This window comes from Macrobrachium rosenbergii, chromosome 58 (genome assembly GCF_040412425.1).
Source record: "Macrobrachium rosenbergii isolate ZJJX-2024 chromosome 58, ASM4041242v1, whole genome shotgun sequence".
Taxonomy (NCBI): Eukaryota; Metazoa; Arthropoda; class Malacostraca; order Decapoda; family Palaemonidae; genus Macrobrachium; species Macrobrachium rosenbergii.
The window spans coordinates 22,329,919-22,351,759 of record NC_089798.1 but is presented as its reverse complement, the minus strand read 5'-3'; the positions used below and the strand labels follow the sequence as shown (position 1 = coordinate 22,351,759).

The following is a 21,841-nucleotide window of genomic DNA, read 5'->3' as shown; positions in this document are numbered from 1 at the left end:
ATCAGGTCCCTCCTCTGTTATTTCTGTAGTAGCATCCTCCTGTGTTGTTTCTATTTGCATTAATATTTCAAATGAATTGGATAAAATGTTATCCATATCATTTGTCCCTGTTTCTTTATTCTTTACCATTTTAGTTTTTATTTCTAAGGCATTAATTTCTTCCTGAGAATTACTTTTCTGTGCTCCGTTATTTCTATTTGTATGCATTTTTGTTTCATTATTGGTTTTTGTTGTTAAAGAATATGTAATTTTCTTAGATGGATCTTGAATTCCTCTTACTTTCAATTCTAATTTAGCTTCTTTTACAGACATTCCAGTTCTTTCTTGCAATATTTTCAACTCTGTATTGTATATATAGTACATACATTCTTTGGATCTTGCATGATGGTTTTGCCCACAGTTTATGCACTTTGGTTCGCTGCACTTCCATTGTGTGGCATGTTCTTCAGATCCACAATACGCGCATACAGGTTCACATCGACAATATTTTTTCGCAGAAACTGAATAAGAAAATATAACAGTCAGCATAGGTTATTAATTATACAGAATTGCTGTGTAGTTTGGGACTACTGTGCACTGCAGGATAAACCGGGGTTTTGTTACTTACTGGATTTTGCTACTTATCAGGAGGCTAGACCCTCTGAAATGCTATTCAGGAGGAAAATTAATACAGCCTTTATTTATTAAAGATAAGAATGATTGCTTAAATAAAAAAAAAATATGGTATGCTTTATTCCTTCTAATAGGTGGCTAGTCTAGATTATCAGGGTTTACCTGATACTCAATATGTACTATTAAGTTCTGAAGCTTCATATAATAACTTATATTTACTCTGATACTCTACATTTTTCATAATGTATTCCTAAAATAATTTTGAAAAAATATTCAAATGGCAGACAAATGATCAGACCTAAATTTTTCCAAAACCACAGAAAGCACTGATTACACAATTCATTAGTTACCTAAACTCAGTAAGAATTGACAAACTGTGTGCTTGACAACTAAACTTACTAGCTAACAGGCAATGACAAAACTCATCAGATTAGGCATCTCATGTTTAAGTGAAAAATTCTGGTAATTTTAAATGCCCTCACTTAAATTTGAAATTTGTATGAGCAGACATCACAAAATGAGCTTCGCTTTATATAGTATCAATAACAAACTGAATAAGATAGCAAAATATTAAGAAAAATTGAGCTACTACTATCTGAAATTTGACTCCATTACAATACTATATTTCATCTGCAAAATAGCTCACACTCACTTCCAAATACTTTAACACTCACCTGTATAACTTTGGTATAGCATGAGCAGCTGTTTTACGAACATATGGTGACATATCTGTTACTGCATCCTTTATAGCAAGCATCATAATAGGAACAATTACTGGAACTCGAATACTTGACAAAACTCGGAGAGCACATGCACGAATCAGCTGATTTGGATCCTGAAATTGTATCAGAAGTTAATAGTAACACATACTACACTGCAAAATATACACGTGGATTATTACATAGGAATAATTGGCTATGTTGGTCCACAATCAATACTTAATACCAACTTATGAATATTAATTCCACTGGTGAATCACAGGACAAAAGTCTGACAAGGAAAACATTACAAAATGTTAACATTTCATCAACCAACCTCCAGAAGATTGATTGACTGAATGATTATAGCTACTAAAACTCTCATCACAACACCTAGGTTATTGATGCTGTAATAAATTCAAATAAATCTGAAATTACAGTAACCCCCCATATTCATGGGGTATGCATACCACACCCCCAGCGAATAGCTATAATCCGCGAATACTTAAAACTAAAAAAACTTAGAACTGCCTATTTTGATAGTTCAAACACAAAAAAAACTAAAAATGCTTATACCTGAGTATTTCAATAGTTTTATCACAAAAAGTGCATTTAGTTACGAAAATAGTGATTAGTGAATATCTCTCAGTGAAAAATACTGCGAAAGGGCGAATTTTCAGTGAATGCGTATATGTGTTCCATGATCGTGAATTGTGAATCCATGAATCGTGAGACCGTGAATACGGGGGTTTACTGTATACTACAATCCACACCAACAATTGTAGCTAGGATACAATGTCCTTCTCTGTCACATACCCAGGACAGGAACCTATATCTCATTTTCCCCAGACTGGGATTGATTGTTTGATTATAGCTATTAAAACTGGTATAACAACACCTAGGTTACTGATGCCATAGTAAATTAAAATAGGAAACTAAAAAATAAAAAATATATTTGAAAGTAGTTTCAAAATAAAAAATAAATTTGAAAGTAGTTTCATATGACAAATATCTAAAAACAAATATATATACAGCAAGGTAAACTCCCCTGTATTCGCGGGGGATGCATACCACACTACCCCTGCGAATAGCTAAAATCCGCGAATACTTAAAACCCTCTAAAAACACTTAGAACTGCCTATTTTGATAGTTCAAACACAAAAAAATACCCTGAAAATGCTTATACCCGAGTATTTTAATAGTTTCATTACAAAAGGTGCATTTTGTCATCAAAATAAGAATATATAGTAATTACTGAATATTTCTCAGTGAAAAATACCGCAAATGGGCAAATTTTCCACGAACGTGTATATAATGTTCCATAGAGAAATCCGCAAAAGGTGAGTCCATGAATTAAGAGAACGTGAATACGGGGGTTTACCCCCAGTATTTGCGTTTGTTAGGAACCAAAACCAGCCGCAATAAGTTGGAACAACCCTCCAAAAATGCTTATAACTATATATTTCAATAGTTCAAATACCAAATACACAAACTATCACCCTAAAACACTTTGATATTATTTCAAAGTCATCTTACAACATTGCTGTACCCTTAAAAATATATATATGGCTTACAGCTATGCGTGAACACTCCTACAACTGTTACTGTAGTCTTGTTACGGCAAAAACTAATCAAGTTATACTTATATGTAATCAGGAATGCACATTTTCTTTCATACAGTACTCAAGCCTTACCATTTTCTTTTAACGTGGATAGGGGTGACATTGGTACAATAAGTACTGTACCGAAGTACAGTATTTAAATATGCATTGAAAAAATATACGAACTAATGAGAAGTTTAAGATTACGTAGATCATACAGGTACTCACCAGTGATGAATGTTGATGGAAGATGATGATGAATTAGCAGTGCAGCCTGGAAATGATGATGAAGATATGACTACACAGCAAAGCAGAGCAGCTACATCTCCTCTGAGGGCATCTCTTCCCCTTCTTCAGGGGTTTCGGGAAGCTTTAGAGGGTCCTTCTTCGTCTGCTTGAGAAACATGGTGATAAGCAATGAATGGTTGATGATGGTCAGACACGTGGCAATCGTGAATTTACACCAATACTTCTTCAGCATAAATTCACTGTCAGTGTCCATTTCCTTCACATGGTGCCCTGAAGGCACCGATCATGCCCTGGTCCATAGGCTGGAGGAGAGAGGTGGTGTTGGCAGGGAGGAACTTGAGCTGGACTCCTGCATAATAAAGATCCAGAGGGTGGCCACCAACATTATCTATAATGAACACCACCTTGAACTCCATGCACAAGTCATTGAGGTATTCCTTAACTTGAGGGATGAAGCTCTGAATGAACCAGTTAGATGTAAGGTTCTTATTCTTGAGGGCCCTTCTGGGCCTTGAACTGGGGGCTCTGGCTTCATCCTTCATGAAGTATGTCTGTGAGGGCATCTTCTTCCAGAACAAGCCAGTTTCGTCCATACTGAACACCAATTGTGGATGGTAGCCCTTGTCCCTGATGATTTTCTTGATGGTCTCAGGATATCTTGTGGCCGCTTCTGTGACTGTTGATGCTGCTTCCCCATGCAGAGAAACACTCTTTTAGTTGGAACCACCTCTGGAAACGGTGGGACCACCCCTTGCTGGTCCGAAAAACTTGGGGAGCTGACAATAGTCCTGTTTCTTCCTCTTCCTCTTCGGCGGGTTCGTCGATGCCTAAGAAGTCTGCTTCCTGTACATTGCCACCTTCCAGTACAGTCAAAAACTGCTGATAGAGTTGTCGTGCCTTCTCACAAGTGATGTTGGTGTCGAGGGGGATGTTCTTATGGCAGTCCAATATCCAAAATGCCAAGGCCGACTTCATCCTCACAATGCTCTCATCAAGCACTGTGGAAACCTTCTTGGCACTGCCACACTCAGGCCTTCCTTATCTCTGTCTCTTTCTTCTTGATGTACCAGACGGTACTCTCATTCATGCCATAATGGCAAGCTATGCGGTGTAACTTTTCCCTTCCTTCAACATTTCCAGAAGTGCTACCTTCTGGAGCATCTTGACCTTCCTCTGGCACTTAGGTTCTTTGCCAGAAGCCTTAGAAGGAGCAGGGCATTTAGGATATATCTTAGGACACATTTCAAAAAGATAACACAGATTTACACTGTGAACAAAGACTCGGAAAGTACACAGATACACAAGCAAAACACTTGAACAGTGGAAGGATACACGTTGAAGTGGCAGAAATGGGGCTCCGCAGTACGTACATGCAATTCCACAAGAGAGAAAGTCTTAAGGGTACCAGCCAAACACTACCAAGGGTACAGCCAATCGACACCAAGGAAAATGAATGGCCCTCCTGGATTGGCTTCTTTAGCAGATGCCAGCCAATAGCGTGTCAAGTAGCATTGCAACTAGGTATTTCAGCTTCCCCACATTCGTTCTCCTTTCGCAAGCTTTGCATTTGGAACTTCTGGGGGCGGATTTGGGGTGAACATTTTCTAAAAAAAATTTTTATTATTGATATTTTGCTGTGTTTACATTATTAATAATAATACAGGTATTTGAAAATCAGTAAATCATTTTTTTTATAAAAAAATGTATTTAGTCATGAAAATACAGTAAAATGTAAATACTGTAGAACAACAGGACAGGTTCGGCAGACGTAAACAACCCTAACATTTTGTTCTGAGGTAGTCTCATTGTTCTACAAACTATTGTACATACCGACATATTTTAGAGATCCTGTACTTTCATCCTAAAAACACTTTAACATCATTTCGAAATCATCTTATAACACAGTAAAATATCAATAAAATGTACAGTGCATGATGTGCAAAATGATGTTATGTGCAGTAACCTGTACTATATAAGATGAGCAAATGACCCAGATTCTCAGTTCACTGCCTGTGCCTCTACTGTTTGAGTGTTTTGCTGTGTATATGTGTACTTTCCACATCTTTGTTCACAGTGCTAATCTGTGTAATCGTGACCTAAGGTGCCTCCTAAAGGCCCTGCTCCTTCTAAGGCTTCTGGCAAAGAGCCTACACACCAGAGGTGGAGATGAAGTCAGCACCCTCATTGATGCTCACTCTGACTCCCTGACAGACCAGGATTTGGAAAAGCTGATGAAGTCTGCCAACGATTAAGAAGAAATGGCAGGTTCAGGGGACGAGGACGAAGAGGAGGATGAGTGCCTGTCCCGAATTATGAGGGTAACCAAGGAGCTGCAGGAGATGACTGAGACATGGGATCCTTCTATGGAACGCTCAACAAAGTTCACAAATGGCCTTGATGTGTGCATGGTGCGCTGTTATAGGGGCATTCTCTGTCAGATCAACCAGTGCTTAACACCCTCATCTCTCAGATTTTGCTGAAATTTGGTATACTGGGAAACCATAGGCCCTGTATCCATTTCTGAAATTGTTAGATCAATCCGACAAACAGTTCAAAAGATATGACCTTGGGAAATTTGAGGTCACATGTAAGGTCACATTTTCACTTGACCCATAACTTGGTTAATAATGATCAGAATTGCATAAATGTATATGTATTTAGAATCAGAAAGCACCAAGGAATTCAAATATACAGGTTTCAAAACTCTAGGTTGAAAAATAAAAAAAGTTATACAAAAAACATAATTTGAGGTCACAATTTGACCCCCGAGGTATCAAATGAGAATTTTTTTTATAGATATAAAAAATGAAGGAAAGGGCATTAGCTATTAGAATCAGCAAAAGAAAAGTTAATGCAATTATTTTTCATGAGACTAACCTATAAGTGAACACCATATTCACAAGTCGGGCGTCAGTTCTACCTATTTTTTCACACTTAAGCTCATATTTTGACATATAGATTTTTTTATAGATATAAAAACAAAGACAGGGTTCTTAGCTATGAGAAACCATCATAAAAATGTTTGGTAATGTTGGTACTTTTTATGTAACTAACGTACAAGTGAACAAAACAATAAAAAATCGTTGCTGGTACTTTTCATGTCACTTAAGTAAACACCAAATTTATAAACTGCTTATATATTCCAGGAATTGTAATATCTTAGTCCTTAGATATAAATCTGAGCTTGGCAAACACCAAGAATATAAGAAATAAAACATATTACAGGCAGTCCCCGGTTTACGACGGGGGTTCCGTTCTGACGACGCGTCGCAAGCCAAAAATCGCCGTACACTGGAAAAATCGCCGAAAATCGTAAGAAAACCTTACTTTTAAATGACATAACCTGCATTTTTACCGAGTCTTTCATGAAAAACCCTCCAAAATTTTACCATTCTACTGTTTTGAAACTAGAGAGAGAGAGAGAGAGAGAGAGCGCCTCACCACTTATCTACCAGAAAAAGACTTTAAATTATTATCCTGTTACTGCTGTATTAATCTTTGACATTATATCATTAATATCTTTTCAAAGTCATCTTAAACACTAGTACCCTTTTCCAGCCTGAGAGAGAGAGAGAGAGAGAGAATGAATTACCACTACGACTTACATTCAGCCATTCTTGTGCTGGCACGAGAGAGAGAGAGAGAGAGAGAATTACCACTATTACTTACATTCAGCCATTCTTGTGCTGGCACGAGAGAGAGAGAGAGAGAGAGAGAGAGAGAGAGAGAGAGAGAGAGAGAGAGAGATTATCTCTTTAATCTCTCAAGGAACGTTAATCCATTTCTCTTTACTGCGACTGACAACAAAAAATTGTTTTTTTCTTTGTCTTCCAAAGATGTAGGCTACCACTACTTTTACCAAGCACTTTTAAAGCACCATGAACACACACACACAGTTTGCATAAGTAAAGAGACTCAAATTAGCAGTATCTTTTCCTGTGAGAGTGAAGGGCTGAACTTAGTATCGATTTATAATATATCTATCCATTTCTCATTCTAGAGAGAGAGAGAGAGAGAGAGAGAGAGAGAGAGAGAGAGAGAGAGAGAGAGAGAGAGAGAGAGAGAGAGAGAGAGATACTGATCTTCTGCCCTTAGTCTGCTTTGAAAATGCATAAAAGTTGTAATTTCAGTATACTGTATTAGTATTTAATCTTATATTTGAAAATTAGCTCTCATTAGGTAAGTCATTTATATATCATACAAATGTAGTTAGTCGTCATCTCCCACAAATTTGTTAGAAAAATCTTATGCAGTTATTCTCTCTCACGTCGGTGAAAGAATACTACGCACCCTCTTTATAGTGTATGCAAAGCCCGTGAGGTACAAGCTTTGTGATTGGTTAAAATCCCACCCTTCCTGCCAATAGCATGTTGTCAAGGAGGGCGGGAAGGGGATGAGGGGGTTGTTACAAGTTGTTATTGGCTACTGTCAGTCCTGCCAGCCAATAGCGTATCGTCATGGAGAGAAGGGGTTGCTACGAGCCCTGTTATTGGCTACTTCTAATCCCCCGAGCCGGTATCGTCATAAGCCTACAAAAAAGCAATAAAAAAAATTGTCACACAAGCAATGATGGGATTTTAGTATATTTTTATGTTTACATACAGTAATTGATATTTTTTGGAAGGATATATGCAATACAGAGAGAGATATGGCCAGTTGGCCTTACTTAAATCTCAGAAGTGAAATTATTCGTGAATTATGAGAGAGAGAGAGAGAGAGAGAGAGAGAGAGAGAGAGAGAGAGAGAGAGAGAGAGAGAGAGAGGGGTTGAATGAAGTGATTACATCGGTAAGCAGTTTTATGATTTAGCGGGATTTTAATTTAATTTTTATCGATACTTTGCTGTGGTTACTTAATATTTTAAAATTAGTAAATAATTTTTTCATCATAAAAAATGTATTTAGTCATGAAAATAAAATAAAAATCAGTAATTTAGTGAATGTTGCTCTATGAAAAAATCCGCGAATGTAAACTTTCTTCCGTCGTATGCGTTGGACACCGAGTCATCCCAAATATTACCGTCGAGAATCATAAGAAAACTTTAATTTTACTCCTTAGGGTGTCATGAAAACAACAAATCCCGCATTTATATTGAGTTTTTCACAATAAAAACCCTCCAGATATTGACCATTCTGCTGTTTTGGATGCATATCTCTTCCGATCGTCGTCGGACTGGCATCGTCCGAAATACCATCGAAAATTGTAAGAAAACCTTACTTTTAATCCTTTGGGTGTCTTGAAAACAACAAATCCTGCATTTATATTGTTTCTCATAATAAAAACTCTCCAAATATTGACCATTCTGCTGTTTTGGATGCATATTTCTTCCAATCGTCGTCGGACTGGCGTCGTCTGAAATACCGTCGAAAATCATAAAAAACCTTACTTTTATTCCTTTGGGTGCCTTGAAAACAATTTTTCCTGCATTTACATTGAGTTTTTCAACAGAAAACCCTCCAAAATTGACCATTCTGCCATTCTGGAGCCATATTTCTTCCGTCGGACGGGCATTGTCAGCATCGTAAACCTGGAACATGCGTTGTAACCCAGGAAATAATTTTTTTATGAATATATTTGAAAAGCATCGTAAACTCGGAACGTCATAAGCCGAGACCGTCGTAAACCGGGGACTGTCTGTACTGCTAATCTGCACTGGAAATAATAGTAATAACAAAGAAGAACACCTACTTTATGGATTCATGTGCTAGCCAACACAAATTTTGCATTTGCAATGCTTTCATCAATTTCTTTTTTTGGAAAAATGTATTGAATTCTGCTGCCTCCTCTTATGCTATGACAACTCATTACAATTAATAAATAAAGATAAAATCCACGAACAAAACAAACACTGGAGTGCTGCGAGGCCTTTCGACACTTACGTAAGTGTCGAAAGGCCTCGCAGCACTCCAGTGTTTGTTTCCTTCATGGATTTTATCTTTATTTATATATTCATCACGTTCCACATTTTCGTGATTCAGATATACAATTAATATATGATGTCCTGGCACAGCACATGAATCCTTGTTTGATGGATAATGATATGCACTTGCTCCTGGTGACCCAGAAGGGTGTAGAAAGTTCACTGTGAAATCACCAAACTCTTCACAGTATTCCTCCACAATTCCATACCAAACTTCCTTGTTGTAAATGCATCCAACATACTCTCCTGGTCTGACACACTTTGGATTACCAAGTATTGCAGGTTCATTAGAAATGTGACCTTTCCTTAGTCTTTTCTCTTCTCAAATGCCACTTGAGATGGGATACACCATCAACTCTTCCTTGTCCAGGGGAACAAATCTGTGATATTTCTGAGTTCCTTAAATCGATGGTCCAACTTATTTTCTGCCTCTTTCAATTCTGCTGTAGTAACAGAAAAATTTTATCTTCTTGCTTAAGTTTTCTTCACAAAACTGAAACATGTGTTCTGGTGTAAGAATTTGCCTCTCAGTGGTTCTCTGCAAACTGGCACGAGCAGTAGCTCTTTTTACTGTCCCTCCAATCCCATCACAGGCATTTTTTCCATGGGATGTAGCAAAGAAATGCCACTCACAAGCCAGACCAAAATCCTCTTCATGGTAACAGAGGTTTGTGAAATTATATCTATTCTTATATTGGCCAGCACACCCACCTGAGAAATAGTGCACCTTCTTGAATTGTGGGCATCTGAATTTAACATAAGTCATAAGCTTCATTATGAATGTGTAAACCATTATAGTGTCATGTTTTAGTGATGCAGATAAGAAACACAAACTAAAATGGCTAAGTTCCTGGTCCACAGGTGATCTGTCATAGATGACAAAAGGGTGAACTGTACACTGTGAATCGTCCCAGTGAAAACCTTAAGCAGCATCCTGGACAATAAAAGAATAATTCTCAGAGAAATCCCCTACTACAGCTACCTCGCTCTCAGGTGGTAATGATTCCTTCAACTCCTTATAGTAATGGGATTGTTGCTGAGCAACAAAGTGATGATGAACCAACTGACAGATTTTCATGCTTAGGGATGATAAGTATTCATGATGTGGTTCCACCTTATCAACCATTGTACAACGGTCAACAGTCACCCATTGCTTGTAAGTTATTTCATTTGGAGCTGATTTCACACTGTCAAGCAACTCGAGAAAATTCAGGACACCCTCTTCCTCTGGGCAATCATTGCAAAGTTGCATCATGCAGGTCTCTCTCTCTCTGTGCTGCAGACACTGTAATCCAGAAGATCCTTGTAAGAAAGACCTCTTTCTCCCAATGCAGCTACTGTAGCTGTAATTTTGGATTTTGATGATAAGTGCAGACACAGATAGAATGCATCCCACCACTACCAAGCAAGCACACAATATGATGGCCGTAATTTTGCAAATGTGGAAAATCTAACTTTGAGATTCTTTTCATCATTTTTGTATAGTTCAAAAATCTCTCTTAAATTTCCAAGGATCAATCGCTTTTGCACCTTTTTTGGACCTTTAACACTAATAACTTTAATGCAACCCTTTTGTCCAAGACATATACGACTAACATCATCTGACTCATAGAAACTTCTAACTATATCTTTGTTCTCTTCAGTTTATTACTTTTCCTTTGCTTATTGTGAACTTTTGGAAGGATTCCATGTTCTGATTTCAGTAAACGGCTTTGTTTTACCATGTATATTGTAGTTTGAAAGAAGCTAGCTGTTTCATCACTTGTGTATGGTGAGAGTGTCAATATTTGTAGTTTGCGATTGTGATATTTGCTCTCTATGAATGACTTGTTTCAATTCATTCATTAATTTGTTCAGATGTCTTTCAGACTGAGTTTCAGGTTCTGCACTATTATTTTCCTTATCGAGAATTTCAACACCATAACTGAGTTCCAGACTCTTTTTCAGGGATTTCTGAGCAGATAATAGCTTACCATGAGCCTTGAGCTTTTTCTGGCTCGATAACAGCCCTTCTGAAAACAATAGAAAGAGAGACTTCACACACTTGAATATATCTAAAGAATCGGATGTAGCTCAGCTTGCATTTTGTGTCAACTCTATAGTAATATTAAAGATCTAACATTTCAAAGTAAAAGCTTGCAAATTATAAATGTTGTACTATATATACAGTAGCCACCATAAATTCATATACCGTAGTAGTTCAAACAGATATAGGCTAGTATTAAATATGTTACTGTATATTGTTAATTTAGTACTTACTTTTTATAATTGGTGTTTGGTCAACGAGTGCAAGAACTGGTTCAAGTGAAGTTGAAGGATTTTCAACTATGAAGCAATCACTGTCATTTTTCACATCTTTAATTGGAGAAATGTTACTAAAATCACCGTCAATAGTACATGATTCACTTGAATCTTGATCAGACTTGTTTTCCATGGTACTAAGTATAGTGGGGTTTTTCATTATAGTTTTCCAACAGTTCACACACAACAATGAGTCTCTTTTCAGTGTACCATCCCATTTTTCAGCAAATGTATCTGTCACTTTTCTAAGATTGATTGTTATGCATTTTTTGTGTTTTTTAATTGGGTCCTGGCAGTATTTTAAATGCCGAACCATTGTGATGTAATCTGTAAAGATATGAATACAGGAATATCAATTAGATAACATAAATTTTTAGGAAATATAGCTATGTACACTTGATGTTTTGAGCCTTGATAGCCTCTGAGGATCAGAGCACCATACCCACCAGCCACCCAGTTACATGGCTGCAACTGCACTAACATGTAGAAAAGATGCTGAAATTAGACAAGTAGCAACTTGTTTTAACAGGTTGTTTAACAACACTGTCGATTGTTTCTCATAGCTTACCAACATACATTTTGCTTTTATGATTGTTTCTCTGATTGTTTTTATATCTATAAAAAAATCTATAGGTCAAAATATGAGTATGAGTGTGGAAAAATAGGTAGTTCACTGACGCCCGACTTATGAATATGGTGTTCACTTATAGGTTAGTTTCATGAAAAATACTTACATACACAAACTTTTTTTTGCTGATTCTAATAGCTAATGCCCTTTCCTTCATTTTTACACCTATAAAAAATTTCTCATTTGATACCCTGGAGATCAAATTGTGACCTCAAATTTTGTTTTTCATATAACTTTTTTATTTTTCAACCTATAGTTTTAAAACCTGTATACTTGAATTCCTTGGCTCTTTTTGATTCTAAATATAAATACATTTATGCAATTCTGATCATTATTAACCAAGTTATGGGTCCGTGAAAATATGTGACCTTACACGTGACCTCAAATTTCCCGAGGTCATATCTTTTGAACCGTTTGTCGAATTGGTCTAAAAATTTCAGAAATGGATACAGGGTCTATGATTTCCCTATAAACCAAATTTCAGCAAAATCTGAGAGATGAGGTGTTAATTTTAAAAAATTTTGGTTGATTTAACAGAGTGCCCCTTCTTTGGATCTTGCACGATGATTCTGCCCACACAGTTTACACACTTAAGTTCACTGCACTTCTACTGTGTAGTATGTTCAGTAGATCCACCATAAGTGCATACCGGTTCATTATGACAATTTTTCCTTGTGTGCCCATACTTACTGCAATTTTGACACTGCAGTGGCTTTGGACAAAGCTCTCTATTTTGGCCTAAAATTTTTATTTTCTGAGCTAGATCTTCACCCTCAAATTTTATTTTTGCTATTTTTAATATTTGTTTATTGCTGTTTTACTTGGTACAGCATATAACTCACAATCTTGGACCTCTGATTATCCTTTTTTTGAGTCTAATAGCATTTTCTTATCGACTGGTTCATTGTTGTTTTCAGGAAGTATAATGGTACCCTGAATGCTGTTCATAGTATCGTGTTTTTTCACTCTTATGTTAATACTGTCAATATTTCTCAAAGACAAATAGTCCTCGGAATGACTTTTTGTTGTGGCTTCTATAAGCCAAGTTTTTTGCTTTATTTGTCTGAATGACATATCTGTCGTTGGATATCTATTTAATAAATAATTTTCTAGTTTAAAAGCTGAAATATTTTGGTCAGCTTCCATGGTTAGAAACCTTGACCAACTTCCACTCTCAAAGAGGGAGTCGAAGTAAGTCAAGGTTGGGTCATGTCGGTATTTACTCTTTTTGGGATTTTATAAGGTATATATTAGAAGTTTTAATACCACCATGATTCTGATTATTTGGATTGTCCAGAGCATTGTCCATTTCCATGCTAGAAGATTTGCTTTGTACTAAAGCAGAGGTCGTCAACTGTACCAGAACAATACCATCATAGGGCCCAGGGGTACTCGAATCCTTAGATTGACTAATCATCAAGAGAAAAAAAAAAAAACTGAAAACCTTAAAAAGATATTATCAGCCTTTCATGCAGTTTATTCTTCCACCAATGGCACATGTGAGAACTGACTCCCAAATGTCCGCCCCAACCCTATCCCACAGGGGATGGCATAACATGATTAGAGTGGCCCAAGTGTAAGCCAAACCCACTTGCTAGGACTGAGAGTATTTCAAGAATACAACTGTCCCCATCCTAATCATATCATGGGCAAACCGGATAGAATGCCGAGAGTCCTATCCCTAGAACCAGAACCGCCTTTGAGCTATCACTCTGATAACTATCAGGTCTGAACATTATCAGGCAGTTGATGGTCCTACCACAGTTCTCACTATTTAGCTTCGGATATAAACCCATTCCCAGCTATGGTATCTTTTCCTATTTATCAGGTCCAATAAATCTTTTGTAAAAGTGGAAAATTCCACAAAAATTAAACCAAACAAATATATAATGGCATATGGGTCTCTTGGACTCAAACCCAGAAACAGATTCCTGGGGTTCAAGAGCCCCCTCACCACAAATCGAGGGGGAGCCATCAATGAAAACTGCCACAGAGTTATAATGTCGCGTGGAATGATCTAAAAATATTGACTGCATTGCCTCATTGGACATTTCTGCCTTGGTAAAATAAAATATCTACACCATTTAACCACGGGAGGTTTCCAGGGATGGGGGGGGGTGCATAACCAAATACCTAGCCAATGAAGTCTCCACTCTTGGCATGTGTAACTGCCTGGTAATACATTTCACTTAAAGCAAATGGTTGAGGTTCCTTGAGGTGATTTTCATAAAATTGCCAATGCCTTTCATTTCTAATACAAATGCTGGTTAAGGACTTAGGGAGACTCTGAAATCTGTACCAGCTCCGAACCAGCAGATGTTGGTTATTATTATTACTAAAATAGTTTAACCAGACCACTGAGCTCATTAACGGCTCTTGTAGGGCTAAATGATGCATGAAAATAAAATTTTAAAACTACATATGCAAAAAGGTATATGCTTCTATACTGGAGCACACCCACACATTAAATAAATTACTCATGTTTCCATCTGCGCAATAAAAAACTTGAAGTAATGATAAAAATCAGGATAAGTTAAGATTTTAAAATTTATATTTTTTTTCTTTATTTATTAAATGCCCTGTGGATTTTTGTATTTTCATAAATCACTTTTTATATCTGATCAATTAATTTACAGCTCCTCATGAATGGTAAAATCCGAACTGAAAATGTTGAATGGAATGGAATATGAAATTTAGGCTTGAAGCCAAGCACTGGAAGCCAAGGGATTATTCAATGCTATAATGAATTTGGTTTAAAATGAATAGGTATGGCAATGAATTTATAAATTAATAAATAAAATAAAAAAGGATTTTAAAACTATGGTAACAATTGATATTTGGCAAAAACTGATATTCCCCATAAAAAATGACTTTGCATTTAGGATATGCATACAACCTTTAAAGTGTAAAAAAGTAAAAAATAAGAAATATACATAAACACTTATTTACACAAATGCAAGTGTATATACTACACTTGGCAACACACTGAGTGGTCAATATTAAATTTCATTATAGAGGTTAATGCCTCAAAAGAATACACCAATATTATTAATAACTACATCAGGACCAAGCAGTTCTGCTATGTCGCTGCCCACTAACCCATGTCTTTGCTGTGCTACAGCATATCTATGCCAATGCAATAACATGAGTTCCACAGTAAGAGGAGAGTCACACCGACTGGTGCAGTTTCCCCCCTCTAAAAGGAATCAATGGGTCAATCAAGTATGGCCTATTCTCAGACGACATAAACGGGGTTTGAACCCGAAGGGAAATGAAAACCCTATTTTTAGTCTGGGAGCCGCGACAGCCTCATGCAGTTACGTCTGCCTTAGGCAGTGCCCCCGCTAAATCCCTTATCAGAGAACTTATAGCACAGGGTTGGCACGTATTCATTCCGGTTAATGGAAGCTTGTCACTATTGTGATAGGATATCAGGTCTCGGGGGGTCTGCACTTTGACCCCCTATTCGCCGCATTGATGAATCAATTCATGGCTAAACATCTCCACTGGTTACACCTTTCCATTTGCGCTTCCGTGGCTAGTTCAAATGAATAGGGTCAAAACGCGACTACGCATCTACTGCGCATGTTGCCAACCCAATGTAGGAATAGCCGCGCCTCCCTAAAAGGTTATACTCCCTGCAAATGAAGGGGTGGGCATAACCCAATATACTTAATGCTAACTGGGGGGGTCTGAGGCTCTCGCAGCTCCCAGACTAAAAATAGGGTTTTCATTTCCCTTCGGGTTCAAACCCCGTTTTTTAGTCAAAGGGAGCCGCGACAGCTTCATGCAGGTGTACCAGAGAACATTTTAAAGAGGCTTTTGTATATTTATAAAGCCGTCAAACATCATTTGACAGGGAGGATGGACTTTTAGCCACTATCCCTAACCAAAAAAGCCTTTTCGCTTCCCTTGGGTTCAAACCGAAATCTAAAATCCTTTCCCTTTACGGCTGTAACAGCCCACCCTTTAAGCTGTCTCCGAAGAGACTGTGTATTGGTGAAGAGCAAAAGAAATAGACTATAATAGGAAAAAATAACCTACCGGTTTTTAAAACACTCACTCACTTTAAAGGAAGAGTTCCTCTTGCCAGCCAATTCACCTTCCGGGCATCCTTATCTCTTGCCTACGACTTTGCCGAGGGATATGCACGCAGTCTGGACACCTCGTATTTGTTTAACATAGTGTTTGACAAACACTCCATGCCCAGACCACCCCGTGTACTTGGATACATCCTCCATACTAAAGTTACTGAAAAAGGCAAGTGAGGCTGCGTACTTACGGAGGTCATGTGACTTTGGGTCTGATCCTGGGCATAGATCTACAATTAACTTACAAATGCTGGTTCTGAGGCTTTCTAGGCAAAGTGGGGTGTTTTCGTTTGGTACCAAAAAGAGGGGCCCTTGCGTGATATTGTTGGTGCGATCAAGGTACTTTTTCACTGTGGCCACTGGACACAGCTTCGGATTAGGGGGCAAAGAAGGGATAACTATGGGTTTCCGTCTAGGAAACGGATTCTCGTTTTTAGCTAAAAATTCTCCGAATGAAAAGGTTACTTTATTCTTTCCGAAATAAGAAAACTGATCTCCTCTTTTTAGCGCATGGATCTCTGCTGATCTGGCTCCCATCGCCAGGCCCACTAAAAACAACGTTTTTTTCTAACAAAAATTTCATATTATTGTCTGAACGTCTGTTCAGAGCAGCTAGGACTGTATCTAGATTCCATGATAATTCACATGGTTGTTCACTCGGCCTGCGGACAGCCATTGATTTCATCATCATTTCAAACACCTCTGAATGCACCTCTACTCCGAATCCGTACCTTAAAGGAACCGCAAGGGCCGCCTTGTGATTTTTAATAGTGGAGGGAGCCAACTTTTTTACGTCAAAAATACAAAGAACTCCCCCATGAAGTTATTATCGATGGTATTTGGTTTACGGTCCCTAACAAATGAGACAAATTTGTTCCACACTGACTGATACTGTTTGGCGGATTTCCCCTTAATATTAGTGATTAAGAATTCCCTGACTTCAGGTGACCATTCCATGAAGCACAGGGATCTGAGAAAGTCCACACGTGAAGGCTTTTCGTCAGAGAGGAGGAGGCATAGACAGTTATCCCTTGAACCTGCTGGGAAAGAATAGGAAGATATAGTGGCTTGTGATGAAAAGTCAGCTTCTGTAGGGTTGGAAACCAAGGGCTGTTTGGCCACATTGGAGCAATCGCTACTCCCCTCCCCTTGAACTCCTTGAGGAGTTGTACTACTTTCATTAATAAATTCGTTGGGGGAAAACAGATAAATGTTCCCCAGCAGGTTCCAGTCCAGCAAAAGCGCGTCTCTGGCCACTGCTCGAAGGTCGTGATAGGGGGTGACAAAATTCGGTAATTTGTGATTGTCACGTGTTGCGAACAGATCTACCTGAAGATATGGGTGATCTTGGAGGATCCCGCTGAATGACACGCTGTTCAATTCCCACTCCCCTTCCTGGGCTTTGAATCTGGAGAGGGAGTCCGCTAGGACATTCTGAGCTCCCGCAAGGTGGGATGCTGACAGAGTCCATTTCTTCACCTGAGCTAATCTCATGATCCCCAGCACTATATGATTCAATGGCTTTGACCTTGATCCCCCACGCTTCAAGCACTGTACCATCGGCTTGTTGTCTATGAACAAGTGAATGTGAGATCCCCTCTTGGGTTTCAGTCCCTTGAGTGACAGGAGCACTGCCATCATTTCTTTGATATTGATATGGCAAGATTTGACGGCTCCCGACCACTTCCCGGACACTTTGTTTTGATCTGAGTGTCCCCCCCATCCGTCCTTCGATGAAGCATCCGTATGAATGGTCACAGACTGGTTTCGGGACTAGCCGGACAGAAGATTTCAGGGCCTGATTCGATGCCCACGGTTTGAGCATTGTCTTGCACCTCCTTTTCATCGGGACCTTGTGGTCTCTGAATGATTTGTTTGCCTTTAAAATGAGAATCCAGTTCAAATCCTTCAACATTGTTTTCAAGACTGGATCTACTATTGATGCGAATAGTAGTTTGCCCTGCAGCACTTCTAGGTTCCTTCTGGAAAAACTCTTGGCTTTTCTGAACCTCTTTACCTGATCTACTATTGACCTCCTGGAGGTCTCTGGTAGGGCTAGCTTTCTGCTTTCTAGACACCACTGTAGGCCTAGCCATCTGAACTTCTTTTCTGGGTTCAGCCGTGACTTTTCCCAGTTGATTAGGAACCCGAAGTCCTGCAAGGTCTGAACCACTATTCGGAACGCTTCTACACACTCTTCTATCGATTCCACCCACATCAGCCAGTCATCCAGATACGCCATGACATTCACCCCCTGTAGCCTTAGTTGTTCTAAGATCACTTTGGTCAATTTCGTGAACACTCTGGGGGCTACACTGAGGCCGAATGGCATCACTTTGAATCTGTATGACTGGCGACCCAGACGGAATCCTAGATACTGGCAAAAATGAGGTTGGATTGGAATGTGCCAATATGCGTCTTTCAAGTCAATAGCAGAGGTGTAGCTGTCCTTTGGCATGGTATGTCTTATCTGATCTATCGTCAGCATTTTGAACTTGGAACAGTTTATTGCTTTGTTGAGGACAGAGAGGTCCAGAATGACTCTCCTTTCCTGAGAGTCCCTCTTTGGAACACTGAAAAGCCTCCCCTGGAACCTGATAAAGTGGCATTTCTCTATTGTGTCCTTTATTAGCATTTTGTTCACAAATAGGATTGACTCTTTTGTGCTGCGCTGATGAAAGTATTTATTGCAGAAGGGGCCTTTCCAATCCCAGCGCAGACCTTTCGATAACACTTGATAGGCCCAAGGGGACACTTTCCAGGCTTCCTGGAACCTCTTCAGTCTGCCCCCAACCTGAAATGTCTCATTGGTTGAACTGACCTCTACCACCACCTCGTCCTCCCCTGTTACCGTTCTTCCCTCGAAAGGATCCGCCTCTTCCACGACCACCTCGAGCCTCCTGGAACTGCCTAAATTGGGATTACTGAGATGGCAGTGCACTGCTGCCCTTCAAGGATGGCTGAGAGTGCGGCATAGGGAATTGTTTCTGGGAAGAGGGACCTTGTCCTGGGTCTGGTGCAGGAAGAGCTTGTGCTTTAAAAGCCTTCTTATATTGCTGCTTCTTCCTGTGTTTTACCCCCCTTGGGTCTGCTTCCGGGTCATATCCTAGTAACTCCTCAAATTTGATACCTCGGTGGGTAGCAATATTATTCAGCTTGGTTACTAGGTCCCTAGGGAAGAGGTCATTACACATAGGGGAGGCGACATAGGGGAGGCGAAGAGGAGCTCCTTTACTGGTATAGACTTCTGGTCAGCGAATTTCAGGGCTTGATGTCTGAGTTTTAATTTGGACGCTGCCCAAGCCTCCAGAAGGTGAATGAAGATTGGGCCCATGTTCCGAATTTGTAACCTTGGAAGCACTGAATCTCTTTGCTGGTCACAGCGGTATGCCTGAGATTCCATTAATGTCAAGGTTGTAATGCAGGACATTAATAGTTTCCTCGCCTCAAACTCCTGAAGACACAGGGCGTGGGCAAGGTAAGGAGTGTCCGCAAAAAAGCATGAACGGGCATGGTTTGCTAGAAATTTGCCTTCCTTCATCACCTCTGTGAAGCCTGCTAATGGTTTTGTTAGATCGTCCATGGGATCTGGCAGAACTGTTCCAAAGTCCTGGAGTTCCTTTAAAGAGAACTTCGTCCCATGGGCGGCTGACTCTACCCAGTTCTTTTCCCATGATTTGAACAGTTTATTGGTGATAGATGGGAACTTCTCACCAACTGGTACTTTCCAGGCAGGAAGGTTCCTAGCAAGAACCTGGGTGCCCAGAGCACTACCTCCCAGGTCCTGGCAGATATTAGAAAGGAAGCCCTTTGCCTGATCCTGGGTAAAAATCATGGTTTCCTCTGGTACCATAGCCAGAGTCTTAGGTGTTTGGCATCGAAAGCGAAACTTACTACCTTTGAAGTGGACAAAAGGTTTTGCAAACTCTAACCTAGCAAGAGGGGTGCATACATCACTATCATAGAAGGTGCCATCCGCCGCTCTAGATAGCCATGATGCTACCACCCAGGGATTATACTGCTCTGGCTCGTCGTCCACCACTCTCAAATCTAGGAAATCATCTATATTAACCCTCTAATGCCGAGCCTCTATTCACAAAAATGTCTCCCGTATGCCGGCGGCGTTCGGGAGTTAGTGCCAAAGCGGAAAAAAGTTTTTTCAAAAAATCACAGCACGTTTAGTTTTTAAGATTAAGAGTTCATTTTTGGCTCCTTTTTTTGTCATTACCTGAAGTTTAGTATGCAACCATCAGAAATGAAAAAAAATATCATTATCATATATAAATATTGAAATATATGACAGCAAAAAAAAATTTTCATATATAATTTTATACAAATCGCGCTGTGAGCAAAACAGCTAAAGCTAACGGGTTATTTTTTTTCTTTGTATTGTACACTAAAATACGATGATTTTGGTATATAACAAATTGTAAAACGATCAAAGCAACACAGAGAGAATATTATCACAAAATGATGCATGAATTCGTAACGTGTGGACGTAAAAAATTTTTTTAAAAAATTCACCATAAATCGAAATATTGTGCTAGTGACTTCCCATTTGTTGAAAAATGAAGCTAATTGATTGAATATTACTAAACTGTAAGTGTTTTAGCTTACAATTGCAGTTTTCGACCATTTCGGTCGAGTTAAAGTTGACCGAAAGTCAAATTTTTTCTATTTATCGTGATTTATATGAAAGTATTTCAAAACTGATAAAAGCTACAACCATGAGTTATTTTCTGTTGTATTGTACATGAAATTGCGCACATTTTCATATATAAAAGTTTATGTAACGACTAATATAAAATGGTGCAAACATTACGACAACGTGATAAAAGAATTTCTGAGATGTTCGGCCGAGTTACCGCGCGGACGTAAGGAAAATGTTTTTTTCAAAAATTCACCATAAATCGAAATATTGTGCTAGAGACTTCCAATTTATTGCAAAATGAAGGTAAATGATTGAATATTACTAGAATGTAAGAGTTTTAGCTTACAATTGCGTTTTTCGACCATTTCGGTCGAGTTAAAGTTGACCGAAGGTTGAAATTTTGGCAGTTATCGTGATTTATGTGAAAATATTTCAAAACTGATAAAAGCTACAACCATGAGTTATTTTCTGTTGCATTCTACATGAAATTGTGCACATTTCCATATATAAAACTTTATGTAACGACTAATATAAAACAGTGCAAACATTACGACAACGTGACGAAAGAATTTCACGTGCGGACGTAAGGAAAAAGTTTTTTTCAAAAATTCAACATAAATCGAAATATTGTGCTAGAGACTTCCATTTTGTTGCAAAATGAAGGTAAATGATTGAATATTACTAGAATGTAAGAGTTTTAGCTTACAATTGCGTTTTTTTACCATTTCGGTTGAGTCAAAGTTCCCCGAAGGTTGAAATTCTGGCAGTTATCATGGTTTATATGAAAATATTTCCAAACTGATAAAAGCTACAACCATGGGTTGTATTTTGCTGTATTTTACATGAAATTGTGCACATTTTCATATATAAAACTTTATGTAATGGCTAATATGAAACAGTGCAAAAATTATGACAAAATAGCGACTTTCTGAAATTTTTGGGCGAGTTACCGCGCGGGCGTAAGGAAAAAGTTTTTTTCAAAAATTCACCATAAATCAAAATATTGTGCTAGAGACTTCCAATTTGTTGCAAAATGAAGGTAAATGATTGAATATTACTAGAATGTAAGAGTTTTAGCTTACAATTGCGTT

General features: G+C 38.6%; 1 protein-coding gene across 1 annotated transcript in view; it reads right to left on the bottom strand.

The window, feature by feature from the left end:
• Nucleotides 1-21,841, bottom strand: part of rb (adaptor related protein complex 3 subunit ruby) — an 819,028-nt gene that overhangs the window by 686,165 nt on the left and 111,022 nt on the right. The window contains exon 4 of the mRNA XM_067101830.1: nucleotides 1,287-1,447. Coding sequence (XP_066957931.1) covers nucleotides 1,287-1,447 — 161 coding nt within the window. The remainder of the gene's footprint in view (nucleotides 1-1,286; nucleotides 1,448-21,841) is intronic.